The 17,556-nt window shown below is 35.5% G+C and overlaps 3 protein-coding genes across 3 annotated transcripts; 1 reads left to right on the top strand and 2 right to left on the bottom strand.

Annotated features, from left to right (window-relative positions):
* Positions 1-1,727: 1,727 nt before the first annotated feature.
* On the bottom strand, positions 1,728-5,541 carry LOC110429400 (Leucine-rich repeat transmembrane protein kinase family protein). Its single transcript, XM_021445420.2, has 2 exons — positions 2,613-5,541; positions 1,728-2,221 (listed from the first exon to the last, which is right to left on the bottom strand). Exons 1-2 carry the CDS (start codon positions 5,536-5,538, stop codon positions 1,728-1,730), a joined length of 3,420 nt encoding a protein of 1,139 aa, XP_021301095.1. The 5' UTR covers positions 5,539-5,541.
* A 2,040-nt stretch (positions 5,542-7,581) lies between these two features.
* Positions 7,582-10,121, top strand: LOC110409192 (uncharacterized). Its single transcript, XM_021418461.2, has 4 exons — positions 7,582-7,878; positions 8,284-8,345; positions 8,432-8,536; positions 9,647-10,121. Exons 1-4 carry the CDS (start codon positions 7,674-7,676, stop codon positions 9,776-9,778), a joined length of 504 nt encoding a protein of 167 aa, XP_021274136.1. The 5' UTR covers positions 7,582-7,673; the 3' UTR covers positions 9,779-10,121.
* On the bottom strand, positions 10,102-13,985 carry LOC110409191 (alcohol dehydrogenase 1-like). Its single transcript, XM_021418460.2, has 10 exons — positions 13,706-13,985; positions 13,271-13,407; positions 12,687-12,733; positions 12,132-12,457; positions 11,960-12,042; positions 11,756-11,831; positions 10,946-11,007; positions 10,733-10,828; positions 10,335-10,496; positions 10,102-10,240 (listed from the first exon to the last, which is right to left on the bottom strand). The coding sequence occupies exons 1-10, from the start codon at positions 13,887-13,889 to the stop codon at positions 10,124-10,126; spliced, it is 1,290 nt and encodes a 429-aa protein (XP_021274135.1). The 5' UTR covers positions 13,890-13,985; the 3' UTR covers positions 10,102-10,123.
* Positions 13,986-17,556: the final 3,571 nt, after the last annotated feature.

Genomic DNA, 17,556 nt, shown 5'->3' with positions numbered 1-17,556 from the left:
ATTTCTTGGAAATGCTTCTCCAACGGAAAATTCCGATGGAAATTTTTGACAAAATTTTGTTGGAAAAACATTTTCAATGAAAATTTTGTTGAAAATTTCTAACGGAATTGATAAATTGCAGTTAACAAATTATGTATTTTTTTCGATGAAATTTTTCAACGGAATTTTTCACTAGAAATTTCCTACGTATTTCCAACGAAAAATATTTTCGATGATGTTTTTATCGATAGAATTTTTAACAGATTTTCAATTGAAAATTCGTCAAAAAAGACATGTCCAACGAAATTTCAATTTTTTCCGACGAAAAGTTTCGTTAGAAAAAACTTATTTTTTGGTAGTGTACTCATTTAATTAACCAACAGTGTTAACCTTGCGTACAAATTGATAGGAGGAAGCAAAAGTCGACTATTTAATTACAAATTTTAAATTTCAAGTATCAAATTAAGAATTTAACTACAATTCAAGTTTTGAATATATACTTAGTCTTTTTTTTTTTGTTAAGCATCTACTTAAAGTCTCGTTGGCATAAGCTTTCTTACATAAAAAATTAAGTTCGAGTATCTAATTGTGAAGTTTTAAATTTGAAGAACCAAATTGAGAATTTAACTATAATTCAAGTACCAAATATGTAATTAATTCTTCTTTGTTTTTTTTTTATTGATAAGCATATGGTTAGCTATACCAAAAGCTCGTTGGCAGAAGCTTTTCCTATATAAAACTCATACGAAAGAGCTAGCATAGCGTGTCAACTGGGATCCTAACAAGGTTTTTTGTTTTTTGTTTTTGGCAGTTAAAATATCATAGCTAAGTCGAAATGATTAGATTGGAAGCAACTAGGTTAATGGTGAGATGGAAGGGCTAGTTCAATTATCTTGAAAATAGACCAAATCGCTTTGTTTTCCTCTTATTATTAAGAGCTCGAAGATGTACCACCGACAAAAACCAATAATGCTCCAGCTATTTTATGTTGATAAAAAATTCTGGGCATCATTATGAAAGAAATGACGAGGTTTACAAAAGCGGGTCAGTCTGTTTGAAAATAACTTCATTTTTCTGTTGCCGGAGCCCGGAGGAGGTACACGAATACAGGAAAACTGGCAATCAAGTTTTGAAAGAGGCATATTTCTTGAGTGAATTCTATAGCAAATGTGGGTTTAGTTTGAACCAGTAACTGTGAATAAAATATGATGACACGACACCTTCTAAACGAAACTGTTAGAAATTCGAACCTTTACTATAAAGTTGCATTTTCTATAACATTAATGAACTATCATGACCTTTCTAACTATTGATTGTTTTGATGCCATAGATTTTGGTTCTTTCATCATTAGACTATGTTTTCTTCTGTTTTCTACCAGTTGGAGACAAGTGCATGAAAATAGAGGTCGTGGTTGCTGTAAGACATCCTCCTTCCATCTCGGACAATGGAGCTTGTTGCATGTATAGCTTTGTTTAAATTTTTCTCTCCCATCCCATGACCCATCTCATTACATTCACCCATATGTATAGATCCTTCTTCCATGTTATCTTGATTCATCTTGAAATGAACATTTTCTTTTGATGCTTCCATTCACTTATTTCAAACTTTACAATAGGAACTGAGGTTTTCAAACCAAATGGGGAAAAAAATGAATAAATAACCAGAGTTTTGCAGCTGAACTAGGGTGGAATGTAATTCTTTCTATCTGAAACTTAACTACCTGATAACTCTGACTTATTCTTTCTAACTACTTGAAAGCTAGTTTAGCATTGGAGGCAGATGAGTATAGCAATGAAGATGCAGAAAAGCTTGTACTGCTGCTTTGAGGATATGAGTTCTGCATCATTGATGATGTGGAGTTGCTGTTTCCATGGTGATTACATTCCGATGAGGCGTTGAGAACCATGCTGACTTTCATACACTCCTCCCTCTCCTGCCTTATTTCCTTTAACATGGCTGCGATGTCTTTCATGGTAGGCCTATCATCAGGGGAAGGGTTTACACACAGCAAACCCACCCCTAAGGTCTGCAACATTTCCTCGATCTCAGATTCAGGCCTAGCTTGTAAGCTGGGATCTAGGACTTCAATCCTTCCTCTTTTCTGTCTTACCCAATCTACAATGTGGAGCCCATCTGGTATGGTTGGATCAATTGGTTGCTTTCCTGTTAGCACTTCCAACACCACAACTCCATAGCTATACACATCACTTTTCTCTGTTATCTTCATCATATAGCCATACTCTGCAATAATAACAGCCACCAAAATATAAAACTATGTCAGACTTACCATTCTCATATTAGAACATGATAAGTTGGTGAAACATCACAACTAGTACAATTCCTAGAATGAAATAGGAAAATAATGTGACAAAGAAAGAAAGAAAGTGAAATCACACATGTTTTTCATCAACCCATATTATGCAGTATATAAGAATGTGCCAACAGTATTCCAGCATTAGATGGTTTCGTCTATTTATACAGATTAGTAAACATTCTTCCTTCCTACAATCTGTCCTTCTAAAAGTTTATGAGTGAAAAGAATTTGATTTTTCAAGTGTTTTTACAATTGTTGAGTGTTCTTGAGGAAATGAAAATTTTCTTTTTTTCTGCTGATGATCTATTTTGAACTAACCTGGAGCAATGTAACCATAGGAGCCAGCAACCGTGCTGGAAGACCTAGCGAAATCTCCACTATCGACAAGCTTGGCAAGTCCAAAATCAGCAAGGTAAGGTTCAAATTGAGGTCCAATGAGAATGTTATTGGCCTTGATATCCCTGTGAACGATGGGAGGAACGCAGTCATGGTGCAGATAAGCCAAACCATGAGCTGCCCCCAACACAATTCGATATCTAAGTTCCCATTCCAAGCAGCTGCCACTGCGCTCATGAAGAAGACTACCCAAACTTCCATTTTCCATGTAATCATACATAAGCAATCTTGTGCTCCGGTTCCAACAGCAGCCTAAGAACCTCACTATGTTTTTGTGGCGGATTGAACCAAGAGTTTTTACCTCAGCAGAAAAGGAATCACGAACTCCGCCTATTCCAATTTTGTCACTATGGCAATCACATCCAGCTGCCATTGTAGTTGGCCAAAGCTTCTTTACCGCAATGATTTCCCCATTTCCAAGTTCTGCACGATAAACCATCCCTGAACAACCCTTTCCAATAACATTGGCTTCCACTAAACATTTCAAAACTTGATCAACTGAGAAATTTAACTTCTGGAATGGTGTGAATTGCCAAGGCCATGAATCCCCTCCCATCTCAGAATCATTATCATCTCCAATAATCTTCCTAGCTCTTAAGACTGCAAAAGCCCCAAAGATTGCTAATGCAATGGTCAAGGTAACAAGCAACGCAATAGCTATTTTAAGTGTTTGTGACCGTCTGAAACCATCATCATTTTGCAAACGAGTTGCTGTAGCATTGCTGAGGAAACATGACTCGTGGCCCTTAGAACACAGCCCCTGGTTTCCTGCCATTTCTGTTGCTGATAACTGTCGGAACAACTTGCTATCTGGGAGATAGCCAGTGAAATTGTTGTAGGAGATGTTCAGAGAAACAAGATTGTCAAGCCCAGAAAGCGCTACCAAGTCACCTTCAAGCTTATTGTGTGAAAGGTCCAATATGGATAGCTTGTTCAGCGCAGAAATTTGAGGTGGGATTACCCCAGATAGTGCGTTCCAACTTAGATTCAGAGCAATATCAAGAGCTTGGATGTCAAACAGTTCCTCTGGGATTGAACCAGATAGTGCATTACTGCTAAGATCAAGCAATTGGAGATTTAAACAATGACCAAGAGAGGAGGGGATTGATCCCGAGAGAGAGTTTCTGCTAAGAATAAGTCTATTGAGTGAAGTAAGTTGGCCAAAACTCTGGGGTATTTGTCCCTTTAACTGATTAACAGAAACATCCAATACCTGAAGTCTTGTAAGAGAAGATAAAGAGAAAGGCAAAGAACCTCCAATGGTGTTATTGCTCAGGTTCAGCATCTGCAACTGAGTGCAGTTACCTATCTCATCTGGCACTGAGCCTCCAAGATGGTTGTCAGACAGGTCAAGGAAACTGAGGTTGTCAAGGAAACCAATCTCTTTTGGGATCTCTCCACTGATTCTGTTATTAACAAGCCGGACTCTGATAAGAGAACTGCAATTACCAATCTCAGGAGGTATGATGCCCGAAATGTCATTAGAAATTAAGAGAAGCTTTGTTAGATTTTGAAGCTGAAATAAGCTGGATGGCAAGCTCCCAGTGAGTGCATTGTGTGACAAATCTAGAGCCTCGAGGCTCCTGCAACCAGCCAATGCTGCTGGAATGCTTCCTTCAAGTTTGTTCTGCCATGCAAAGAAGACTGCCAGCTTCTTCAACATCCCAAGCTCTGTTGGAATAAAGCCTGATATCTGATTCGTATCAAGCTGTAACTGTACTAGGCTTGTAGCATTAGAAAGAACTGGTGGAATAGTGCCAGTGATGTTGTTGTTACTAAGCATGAGCTCTTGAAGATTCGAGAGGTTTCCAAATGACCGAGGTATGCTTCCAGAAAAATAATTTAAGGAAAGATCAATAGTTATCAAGCTTTTGCAGTTTCCTATTTGGTCAGGAATACTCCCATCAAAGTTGTTCTGCCACAGCAACAACTTCTCCAGTTTCTGAAGCTTACCCAACTCTGGTGGAAGTGATCCGGAGAGATCATTCTCATACAGATATAAGTCCACAAGCTCTGAACAGTTGCCAATATGTGGTGGAACCTCACCTGATAGCATAGTAGTATATACAGATAGAACTTGAAGTTTACTTAGCTTACCTAGTGAAACAGGAATTGAACCTGAAATTTTTGTATCAGCAAGACCCAACACCTTCAGGTTCTGGCAGTCTCCAATCTCATCTGGGAGTTTTCCTGCAATATCCTTGTTCCCTCCTGCACGTATAACTTCCAGATTTGACAGTTTACCAAGTTCAGCCGGAAGATTCCCACTTAAAAAGTTATCAAATATGAAGAGATTCTTAAGGCTGCTGCATTCACCAATCTCTGCAGGGATCTCCCCAGTAAGCTGGTTAGAGTTTAAAATCAAGTCCTGTAGATTTTGGAGTTTCCCTATACTTGAAGGAATACCACCAACAAGACTGTTTGAGCTGACATCAATAACTGTTAGTTGCATGCAGTCTCCAATATTAGGTGGGATTGTTCCAGTGAGATTAGCACCAGAAATGACAAGCTTTTGAAGGGAAGGAAGAGACGAAAAATTGGAAGGGAAGGGAAGAGCTAGCTCTATAAACTGAATATTGATTTCAATAACAGATTTTTTGGAAGAACAAGTGATGAAAGACCAGCTACAAGGGTGGGGGTCTGAAGGATGCCAGTTGGAGAGTGCAGCAGGAGGTGAAGGGGAGCTGTGAAGCCAGTACAGTAGGGCAAGGACTTCATTATTTGCTGCAGAAACTGCATATGGCAAAAGTACAAGGAAGAAGAGTGGTAGAAGGTGATAGTGATGGTGAGTGGTAAAAGATTGCCTTGGCATTGGCTGCTGCTTGTAAGTTTTGGACTGCCTCGGCATCGGCAATGGGTCTCTCTATCTCTCTCACGCTCTCTAAAACTTACTCTAAATGAGCTGCTAGTGGAATTAGTCTATTACTACTACTATATTTCCTTTGCCGGCAAGCAAGAAAAGTGTTGATAAAGAAAGCATTAAAGATTTGGAACCACACCACCATCACTATCTTGGCCTCGGGGTTCTGTTCTTTGCTTGTAATCTTTTACATTTGAATATGTTCTGTTAGATTACTCATGAGCAGATACGCCATGTGTTTTTGCATTGTTTTCCTAAAAAAAATTAGTAGAATGGGCTGGTTTATTTTTGGTAATTGAGCCAAGCCCTTGGGGGCAGTCAAGCACCTTTGATTCTTTTCCCCTTTTTTATCAAAGAAGAAAATTTGATTTCAAAATTTCATGAATGCTGCATCCATTGTGTTTACCATCATACGATTCCTACCGCAGTAGCAGCATCCCACAAGGAAAATCTCCATAAATTTTTTGTGAGAGAGATTATCTAATCTCTTCGCAGCAATGCTAAAATAAATCACCCAGCTAACTGTCATACCACTATGGAGTTAATTAGTACAATTTTTTCAGCTAGCTGCTCGCTCCTTTTCTCCCCCTCTCTAGCCTGAGCCTGGGATTTCTCATTCCTCAAAACAGGTGGCTATGGCAAAAATTATAGTATAACATAAAGCAATTTGATGGTACACGATTAACAAGGTAAGCATCATCTTTTGTTTTCGGAAAAATGCATGCAAAGCATAAGCTGTATTTAATTAGTATAATCAGAGTAAGAAGTCCATACAAATGCAACACACAGTGGGGTTGGGTTCCAACCTTTGGCATTTGCTCTGTTCACTGTCTTGTTTTATCTAATAAATTACTGAGTTTAATTTTATGTTGTTTTCCTTTAAACTTCAACTTGCTAGTTGCTACAGTACTTATGGTTTCCTTTCTTGGCTGGCCACCTAAACCCATGTGCCGGGGATATGTCTTGCTTCAGGAGCAAATGGTCAGGGTCCTACTAGGTTTTAGTTACTCCAACTCAACCAGTTCAGTTCGTCTTCACATATTTATAAATATCCTTTTTCCATCTAATTTCTTTTATAAGATCGTCTGAAGGTTTAAATGATTAAATCCGTGCTAACTTTGTGAGGCTTCATGCCCAATTGGTGATTCATTCTTCTTTTGTTTTCTTAATGAAGGAACCAAAGCTACTAACAAGCCCAAAGCACAATGCTCAGTAGTTGAAAAGCAAAGACCATTATCAATACCAGGAAATTTTATGATAACATCCAAGCAAGTGGGTAGAAAATTTCATGGTATTAGCAAAGTATGTTGATTAGCAAACAGAGATTTTTAATGGGCACATGAGACTTGCAAGTCTGAACAACACATTCTTCAAAGAGCAGCCTCTTTTTCTCTCCTCACCACACTCATTATTTCAGCATCCAGGTGGCAGATAAAAGCAAAGTGGAATAAGCCAAGAAATGTTTAAAACCTGAATCATGTCCCTGACTTTAAGGCTAATCCCATGGGAAAGAACACAATGTCAACCATTAGCCTGACTCAAAAACTGCCCCTACCGCATACTTTAACTTTAGTATTATAAAAGAAAGAGAAAAAATATATGTATATTATATATATATATATATATATATCATATTGGTCCTACTTAATAGCATCAATGCTTAAGGATTCAAAATGCTGGGGCATAGCCCAGAGCTCGAGGTGGTGACCTTGGAATCCTCCCCTTCAAGGAATCTATACACGTTTTGTTCTGTTTTCTCTCGAAGCCCTGATTAAAATAAAAACAACCAACTCCATCTGTTTAACAGTAAAATCAAGAGGACAAGAGCCCACAGGTCAAACTGGGCCTGTCCAAGTCCACCCAACGTATACCTTATCTAGGTTGGGCTAATCTGTATGTGGGCCCTTCCCCCCATTTCTTGTGAGGTGGAGAGGAAGTATCATGATTCTCACGACAGAGACAACTGAAACAAATTTCAACCTCCCAACATTTTTTAACAGTTAGATTACTTACAGCAGGTAGGGGCAAGTTTCTTTCGTCTTCTATTACAGAATTCTTATTTTTTTTCTGAGTCATAAGTAAACATAGATTTTGTATTTTCTTTTTTGGCGGCTTCATCAGCTATGATTCATAACCTGTGCTCTCTATCACCACACTCCCCAAAATGTTGCTACATGAACCAAACCCCAGCTCTCACCCACACTCAGTTCCTGTCTTCCACATCCTTTTTAGGGTTAAAGAGAAAAACCCCTTCCTCAAATGTCAAATTCAACAAGCCTTTATTACCAAAACCCTTGGTTTATGCGCTGCAGTCCAACTTCTTTAAGGGTTTGCTTTTACTTTCTCTTTCTTTTTAGTCTTTGGAATTTTGCTGGATGTTTAAAAATGTAGTGGAGAATGCGGATTTTTTTTAAAAAAATATCTATCCATATATTGTAATTCAATTGAGCTCAGTGTATGTGAAACAAATAGAACTGTTAGTGACATAAAACAATTGAATTATGTGGATTTTGTCACTAAACTGTTTAATTTAATGTGGGTCTTTTAGTTAGTAAGTTCTTTTTGTGCATTTTCCATTCTTATATGTCACTTGCTTACTGTGCTGGAAGTACACAATCAAGCTAACATACTGCTTTCAGTGATGAGCTGAAGGGTTCATGCTAATTCTAGCGAATAAGGTTCAATTTCTTGTTATGATTTAGTCCTAACAGCCATTTTGAACTCTATGAATAGTTCTTCAAACAGCATGGAAGGTTGGGAAAGATGGAATTGAAGCTGGAACCAATCTCGTGCCAGTAAGTTTATCTTGTTGCTTTTGTACCTCTAATGTGTAATATGAAAAATATAGTGAAGATATTCTTCCTTACGTTTTTGAGTTTAGGACTCTGTACCAAGGCCAATAGCAAGGGTCTCTGTGACAATAGTTGCTCTGACTGTTACACTTTTTGTCCTCAAGTCATTCCTGTCAACAGCTTTCTTTGCTCTGGTATGTTGAGTTTCTTTCTTTCCGCCTATAGCTATTGGTAGATAGAATTGAGGATTCCATATTGGTTTTGCTTGTGCATCTTCTGCATATGATTTATGTTTATTATAGTTACATAGTTGGTAGTTACTGCCAAATTTGTTTACTGCTATTATGTATAAAATCGAAAAAAAAAAAGAAAAGAAAAGAAAAGAAAAGAAAGATACTGCTGCTGTTTTTAACATAGTTTGTCTGGTGATTGTATGCAAGTTTGTGCACTTCTTCCAATTATTGGATAAAGGTGTAACCTGTGAGGATGTGAGCCATCCAACATGTTAATCTAGATTTGATATAAAGAATCCATACTCCCTTAAAGACTTAGTTGTTTGGTTGCATTTAAGGTTTCTCTTTCGATTAATGCATTTCTTCCAACTGTGGAAGATGGCTAGTGCTGTCACTTAATTAAAACCATGTAATAGAGGCACATCCTCCCTGTGCTAATAGTTCAACAAAAGGTGAACCCATCTTTTCATGGTAACATGAAATATATAAATATGATTTAGCAGCTTTATACAGCTGTCTACTTGATTCTCATCTGTTAGACAATGGCTGATTGCTGTTCACAATTATAAACCTGGAAAACATCCTTGTAAATCAGAAGAAGAAATATGTCCAACATAGGAGGTGTTAGCCTTCACTTTGTAGTTTTCTTGGATGCCTGCAAGTGGTGCAAGTCACGCCTAATATTTATTTATGCAGTGCGTGAATCAGGTACCATTTAGCATTTGCTTTTTTGAAACTAGAATAATTTAGGGTGGCTTCTTTGGTTGCACTTACTGATTTGAAAAATCATTTCATATCTAATCTGACTGTTCCTGCAATTTTGTGCAAGGAATATGCCACATCATTATCTTCTTTACTCCTTTTTTACTAGAAGACTATAACTGCATCTCTATGTATCTAAGTTTTACTTTGTTTTTCCTCGTCTTTTTGGTATACTTGTTGAAATTGTAGTTATGACACTACAAATAAAAGCATATTGATGTGTAGACGATTAATCTGAACTTTAAGCTTAACAATCTTTTATCTCCATTCACTAACCGTGACGAATAATGTATTCTTCTGGATGAACAGGCCACAATGGGACTCGTGTATTTCATATTTATTGCCTTGAATAAAGATCAAGGGCCAAGGGGAGGCAGTGGCACTGACTCCATGGAAGACCCTGTGGAGGAAGCAAGGAAAATAATGGAAAAGTACAAATGACAACAGCAAGATCAAGATAGTTCTCGATCATCCAAATTTTGTATTACACCTGTCCTATGCAAATTTGTGGGTAAGCACCGTAAAGAAGGAATGAATTAAGCTGAGCAAGAATATTTGAAGTCGAGGAGAAATGGAATTAATCATTTCATCAGTTTGGTACAGTTCCTACAGAAGGCAGAATGACATTATTTCCTTGTTAATGATGGTATAGAAAAGCTAGTCTTTATAGAAACTAGTGTTGAACAGAATTGGTTTAAGGTACATGTAAAAGTGAGGACAACACATTCTTATTGCGAATGAGCAAGACAATGATCAAACCCAGCTTTTACTCTTGTTTCCAGAATCTTAGTCTTCCAGGCTAATAATGCACCGTAAACCCTCCCCCTTAACCATGAGCTCAAAGGCCTTGTTGATCTCTGAGAAAGGGACTCGATGAGTTATAAATTTATCCACCTCCAGCTTCTGCACCAAAAACCTTATTAATTTGCAGTGATGGCAATTGAATGTTGGAGCAAATAAATTAACTTGTAATGGCAGAAGGATATAATAGTGTTACCTTGTTCATGTACATATCAACAACAGATGGGAGATCAGTCCGCGGCTTGTAGTTTCCAAAGAAAGTTCCTTTCAGTGTTCTTTCATTAAGCAAATTGATGGGCTTGGTCACGAACACTGCTTCCTTGCTAGGCACTCCAACAAGAACAGCCACACCCCATCCCTGCGTAATCAAGAAATCACAGAAAACATATGATACATGAATTGGATACTAGAAATCGTTTTGATATCCAAAGTAAACCAAAAGGCTAGAGGGCCAAGGCATCAACATATACATTAGCCAAGTTCAAGCCTAAGACCGATGACAACTTTTGTCAACCTAGGATCGAGCTAATGTCACTTAGACAAGCTGCATTGCTAGACATCGACAATTAGGGGTTGCAAGTTCTGGAAACATACGTCATGAACACATTCAAAAGCTGAAATCATGGCGTTAATGCTGCCAGTGCATTCGACGCTCCTATCCACCCCACCGTTTGTCATCTCAGCAATAACCTGAAAGTATAAATAAATAAAAACCCTGTTACCGCGGACTGATATTGATGATATCTGAACGTGTGTAAATTGAAATGAACCAAGGTGAAACTAGCAGAGCAGAGATGAAAATTTGACCTCTTGAACTGGCCTGTCATAGTCCTTGGGGTTCACAAATTCTGTGATTCCAAACTTCTTGGCTAACACCCACAGGATGTAACATAGAGAAAGAAGTAAATAAAAAAGATAAGAGGCCATGTTGTTCGCACTGACTATTTACACGTTTAGTTTAGATACGGACACCGATTAAGCTGAATTACGCAAATAAATATAGATAAGAAGAAAAAAAAATGGTCAGCAAGAATAAAGAAATAACATAATAAATTAAAACATTAGGAATACGAAGTTGACACAAAAAAAAAAACACAAGAAGGAAAAGCAAAAAAAAAAAAGAAGGAAAAAAAAAAAGAAGACGATAAGAAGAAACATAAAAAAACAACAGAGAAAAAAAAAAACAACACAGTATTTCATACCCTGTTTATTACAAAAAAAGAAACCAAACAACAAAAAAATAAAAATAAAACGATAAAGTAAAGAAGCGCAAATAAGAAAATAAAAAAGAAATAAACAGGAGTATGTGAAATCTTTAGCAAATAGGATAAAGAAAAAACACAAAAGCAAAAAAAAAACAAATAAAAAAAACTACAACAAAAGAAATATATAAAAGATCAAGCAAAAAGAAGATAGACAGTTATAAAACTAAAGAAGCATAACAAGTAACAAAAAAGAAAATCAATTTTTCGAAGAAATAAAAAAATAGTTAAAAGATTTAAAAAAATGAAAAAAAAGAGTGAATATAAAACAAAAAGAGGTAAGAACTCAATATAGTAATTACTTATAAAGAAGTAACAAATTCGACAATGAAAGATTAAAAAAAAAATGTACAACCTTGCTCAAACCTTCCACGATTGAAATCCACCCCTATAATCCTTGATGCTCCGGCAATTCTTGCACCTTCTGCAGCCTAGAGAAGAAAACAAAAGGCAAAATTTTTATTTCTTTTTCTTTTTTTTTTCCACCAACTTCTCTCACCTCAAGTTTATTTAAACTTGGTGAGAAAATGAACTTGTAAAAATTTGTATGAAACTTTACAGCCAGCCCAACAGCTCCCAATCCAAAGATAGCCACCGAGGAACCTTTTTGGGGTTTTGCCACATTTAAAGTAGCACCCAATCCTGAAACATGGAAAAACAAGTAATCGATTTCATTCGATAGAAAATTTATCATTGATCAAGAAATGAGCAGTTGCTATAGTGAAAGCAACCTGTTGAGATGCCGCAACTGAGGACACAGACTTTATCCAAAGGTGCCAGAGGATTGATCTTTGCAAGACAGCCTGAATGAACAACAGTGTACTCACTAAAGGTTGATGTCCCAACAAAGTGATTTATTGGTGATCCATTGATTGAAAACCTAGACCTTCCGTCGCTGAGCATGACGCCTCTCTCTGTGTTAATCCTCAGCAGGTCACACATATTGCTTTCGTCGGACTTGCAGTGAGCACATTCTCCACACTCTCCTGTGAACACTGGAAGCACATGATCCCCGACCTCAAGGCCCGTTACACCTTCCCCTAGACTCTCCACAATCCTTGCATCATGAAATTAAGTTCAAATAAGCAATTGCAAGGCAAATATCAATCAAATTGTCCCAAATTGTACTAATATTAGGTGAACTTTGTTCACTCCTCATTGTAGTTTTGATTGTACTTTCAAATGTTTCGTTAAGAACCAAATATATACTCCACTATTGCAGTTCGTATTCTGTAATGATTTGTGAACATTCAATTCATCGTACAAAGTAAAAATCAACAACATACCCAGCTGCTTCATGGCCAAATATTCGAGGAAACAATGGCGTCTGGCCCTGTAAAAGTCCAAACCAAGAATCTTTTCCATTAATTAAATATACTTGAAAAACTAAGAAGGAAAAAGAAAACTGAATCAGCACAGATAGCCACAAGGCAGATTTTATTTTTAAAACTAAATTACCAAAGAGGTAAGGGTGAAAACTGAAAAGACATGTTAGCAATGTAGGGTCCCGAATTGTTGAATTTGTGTTATTCGATGCTAACTGGTCGAGATATTTTACACAAGGAGACAACATGCATTCATGATGACACCCAACCAAGAGACAGCCTTCCAAACCAAAGGTTTCCACCATTACAACCATTGAAATTAAGAAACTAAAAAGTCTCATATGGTTTTCCCACATAGCAAACTGATAGAGTAAACTTCTCCATGCTAAATTTTAAACCTAAAACATGCAAGTACATTTTCAGAGTGTAAAATCTATCTGAGAAATTAAAGGGAAAAAAAGGCCAATAATTAACAAGACATTATTTAACATATACATCCTATAAATCAATCGGTTAAAAAACATAAAAAATTATGTGTTACACACCTTGGCTTCCCAAAAGTAGAGATCAGTGTGACAAAGTGAGGTATACTTGATTTTGATCCTCACTTCCATGGCCTGTGGTGGAGCAACTTCCACTTGCTGAATCACCAATGGCTTCCCTGCTTCCCATGCAACAGCCGCTGCAAACACAGAAACCTCGCTAGATTAGAATTTAAGAAAAAAGGAAAACTAAATCATGCCCATTCCCGGATACAGTACAGGGTAATTGGAGAAATTAATCCACATCCAGTGATCTTAAAACCCATGGCCATGATCATTTAAATTCATTAGCCATTTCTTAGATAACATTTACCCACAAGTTAGATAGCTTAAGAAACAGCTAAATCGAATCAGAAACTCATATTCAAAATAAGGAGAGATAATAATTAACCTGCAAAAGCAGCAAAACCTCGCTTTCAGAGAATGGAATTAATTTACCTTTGCAGGGAATAACAAGACCCGCAGTACTGGACATGGCAGGTTTAGCTGAAGAACCGACGTTAGAAAATAGCCTTGTTTGCAGTGCAGGACAAGGAGATTTGTAAGAGAACCAACGAGTATCAAAACACTTGGCGTTCACCGTTTTAAACGGAACTGTCAAAGCCTTTCGCACATGATTCATATTTATGCGTACGTACACAGTCAGACACTCGTAATATTTTGCTTGGTTTGTTTTAGCCTATTTATTAAAGAAGTGCTATCAAAACTACTGCTAGCTCTTCCCCGCTTGTGATTGAAATGTGAAGTTGGGCGCGTAGATATTTTGGTGAAAGTAAGATTTAGTCCAAAAACAGCTTAACACATAGAGACGAGAATTGAATCTGAGGGTCTAACGTCCATTGTTTTGGATTTGTTCATTTATAAGGATAACAAAGCAACGTTCTGCACGTTTGAACAAATGGGATTCTCCCGCGTCCACAGACTCATCTTATCTGGCATTCCTTTTTTAACTGTACTCGGGCCTTGGCTATTGCTACACATGCTTACTTGGCTACTTTCTTTCGGTCTTTTTCTTTGAATTTATCCCTGGCGTCACCCAGAAGGAAAGACAATAGAAAACGACTACTGCGTTAGCATTGTTTTTGAGATTCGAGTGGCTTTAGATTGGGAGATATGGCTTTCTATTTTTCAGAATCAAATCTGTTTTCTCTAAGTAGTAAGGAAAAGAGACTTTTGTGTGTTTTAAATCTTGTGATCCGGCTAATAATAGTCGGACATTTTAAATAGTAATAGTAGAAGAATGAATGGAAAAGGTCTTTCAACCAATTATGCATGTTAAAAAGTTATGTTTGTTCAAATAATTAAGTTTATTCAAATGGCTATATTTGATTAAATTATGCTTCTCCAAACAGTTATGTTTGTTCAAAACGTTGCGCTTATATAAAAAGGCACATCTTTGTTTATAAATATAACTTTCTAGTTTTTTAAAGATGGAAGAACAAAAACAATTTGCAATTCTTCTTTCCACCTTTTGCAAATTCTTCTTAAATTACTTCTATATTGTTTTGCTGTAACAAAACTCTATAAGAGTTTGATTATCTTATCATACGTTGGTGAGTGCTCAATAGATTAATTTTGTCAATGCAAAATACAGTCAATCATTGAACTTTATTATATTTTAGAAGTTTATCGCTTGTAACCCTTTTATACACTATTAGGAGTGACAAATAAAACCTCAAGATAGGTTAAATTATGCAATTAGTCCCTTTAGTAGACCAAAGTGGCTGGTTTAGTCACTGTATAATAATTTGTGAAAATTGAGTCCATATGCTTTCTAAAATTGACAATGTCAGTCCAATTGTTAACAATGTTAAAATCTTTTTTGTTGTTATGTATGTTGACATGATATTGTCCTACTGATGTGGCATTGAATATGATAACAATGTTAATGATGATGTGGCATTTTTATCAATGTCACAATATTTTTTCACTACTTTAAATTATGGAACATGGAAATTAAATTGTTTTGTCTCACAACACTCTTTCCCTAAATCATATTTTTTATATGTTTCTTTTCCAATCCTATTTAAAACCATTAGCGTACATCGAATAATTTCACGTTAGCACTTGTAAAATCCATATCATTGTTTGGTCACATTATATCCATACTACTATTGTATCATTCGTGAAATGCCACATCATCATTACCATATTATCAAATTTAATGTCACATAAGTAAAAAAATGCCACATCAACGTAACCAAACTCCATATTAGCATAAATAACAGAAAGTTATTAACGCATTGGACTAACATTGTCAATTTTGAAAAGTATAACGACTAAATTTTTACAAATTATTGTATAGGGACTAAATGCACCACTTTAGTTAAGTACAAGAACTATTGCATAATTTGACCAGCAAAGATACATGTCTTGAAACCATTCCCCAATATATTTTGGTTTTTCAATCATGTGTTCTAACAATTTTAAAGTTTTATTTCATTTCAAGAATGGTTACTACAAGTGGAACACTAAGGGAGCTAACTTCTGACTTTTACAAAATTGGATTGGTTTGATGTTGTCAGAGAAAATGACAAAATGATTTTTCATTAGATTACTAGATAAGTTTTCTTTTCTTAATTGATTTGATAGCATGAATTGTGTGAATTCATAATTATTGCATAATTCAATAGAGTTATACAGTAATAATTATGTATCTATTAAGTATAAGATGATTGATAGTAAACCTATAATTGATTAATTTGCTAGATTCTTGATATCTTTAAACTTTATAAAATGAATATTCATGAATATATTGTTATGTCCTTGAACTTCGATAAATTGCCATCATTATGGAAAGACTTTAAGAAAACCTCAATACATAAAAAATAAAAGATCTGTCTCTTGAAAAGTTTGCGAGTCATCTTTGAATTGAACAACAGTACTGCAAGGAACATGAGAAGAAGTCATGTGTCAAATGTTCATGAGATGTTAGAAATATAGTCCAACAAATCCACAATAAAAAGAAAAAAGAAATTTCTACTAAAGCCTAAAAATTCAATAAGGAAAAGGGTGCATGTTTCTATTATGAAAAACAAGGTCTCTTTAAGAAAGATTATTACCTCTTCAAGAAGAAGAAAAATGTACCGGTAGCAACAAGATGAAATTTTGTTACAACAAGCTTTGAAATTAATATCTTGAAATATAATGAGGCATGGGGGATTGTTTCAGATGCTACGAAGTATGATTGCAAAGATAAGTTTGTTTTGTCCAACGAACACATACTTGTGGAAAAGGTTTATATGAATAAAAGCATCTTTATAATAATTTTATTAGTAATTACAACTATAAAATATTATTTATTATATGATTTTCTTGATTTATGGCATCATAATTTATGACATGTTAATTATAAGAGAATGCTTACGATATCTAATTCAGAATTATTCCAAATATTGATAAAATTATAAAAAATCATAGAACTTGCATACTTATTGTGATCATTAGATATTCATTTTTAATGTTGAAATTACTCTAAATACTCAAATTGGTGCATATTATTATATGTGATTTACATAGTTCACCCTCAATAGGAGGAGTTATGTGATATTTAGTAGTATGATTATTCAAGACTTTGCTATGTATATTTGCTACATTCTAAAGTTAAGTTACTTGATAAATTTAAGATTTACAAATTAGAATGTGAATTACATTATGAATATTTTATCAAGTGCTTAAAATTTGATAGTAATCTAAATTATTTTGACTCCACTAGGATAGTCCATCAAACTTCAGCACCTTATACACCACAATATAAGGGTGTGGTAGAAAGGAAATATAGGATGTTGACCAAAATGGTAAATGCAATGCTATCATATTTTGGTCTTTGACAAGGTTTTTAGAGTGAAATTTTATTAACAATTTGTTACACTCTCTACCTTTTCAGACTCCAATGAAGTAAGGAATCCTAATGATAAAACCTCATGTTTAGCCTACATTGTTTATCTTGGTAGCACACCAATATTATGGAGTTCTAAGAAGCAAAAAATTGTAGCTTGGTCATCAACAAAAGCTGAGTATCGAGCTATTGTAGCAACAATTTCTAAAATAACTTAGATTCAATCTTTGCTCTATATCTTCGATTACAGCTTAAAGATAAGTCTGTTCTAATTTTTTAATGTACACCTAAGACAAAATATTTAAATGAGGCCTTTTTTATTGAAATTAAGAAAAAAAATTTTATTCTTCTAATTTTTTGAGATGCAAAATTTCTTATTAAACTTTTATAATTAAGTTCTTCTAATATTTCTTTTTCAATTAATAATATAGCCAATCCATTTAATTTTTCT

The sequence above is a fragment of the Theobroma umbraticum genome, unplaced genomic scaffold, assembly GCF_002168275.2.
Source record: "Theobroma umbraticum cultivar Fairchild unplaced genomic scaffold, ASM216827v3 scaffold_44.0, whole genome shotgun sequence".
Taxonomy (NCBI): domain Eukaryota; kingdom Viridiplantae; phylum Streptophyta; class Magnoliopsida; order Malvales; family Malvaceae; genus Theobroma; species Theobroma umbraticum.
Note: the sequence above shows the minus strand (reverse complement) of the source record. Positions and strands in the feature narration are given on the sequence as shown.

Bases quoted from the DNA above. Each gene is read 5' to 3' on its own strand.
- LOC110409191 (XM_021418460.2), bottom strand. From the start codon at position 13,889: ATGAATCATGTGCGAAAGGCTTTGACAGTTCCGTTTAAAACGGTGAAC. The intron at 11,832-11,959 runs GTAAAGTTTCAT...TTTCTTCTCTAG, and splicing joins TGGGAGCTGTTGGGCTGGCT to GCTGCAGAAGGTGCAAGAAT. The intron at 10,829-10,945 runs GTCAAATTTTCA...TTATACTTTCAG, and splicing joins ATGACAGGCCAGTTCAAGAG to GTTATTGCTGAGATGACAAA.
- LOC110429400 (XM_021445420.2), bottom strand. From the start codon at position 5,538: ATGCCGAGGCAGTCCAAAACTTACAAGCAGCAGCCAATGCCAAGGCAA. The intron at 2,222-2,612 runs GTTAGTTCAAAA...TTATTATTGCAG, and splicing joins CTATGGTTACATTGCTCCAG to AGTATGGCTATATGATGAAG.
- LOC110409192 (XM_021418461.2), top strand. From the start codon at position 7,674: ATGATTCATAACCTGTGCTCTCTATCACCACACTCCCCAAAATGTTGC. The intron at 7,879-8,283 runs GTTTGCTTTTAC...CTCTATGAATAG, and splicing joins GCAGTCCAACTTCTTTAAGG to TTCTTCAAACAGCATGGAAG. The intron at 8,537-9,646 runs GTATGTTGAGTT...CTGGATGAACAG, and splicing joins CAACAGCTTTCTTTGCTCTG to GCCACAATGGGACTCGTGTA.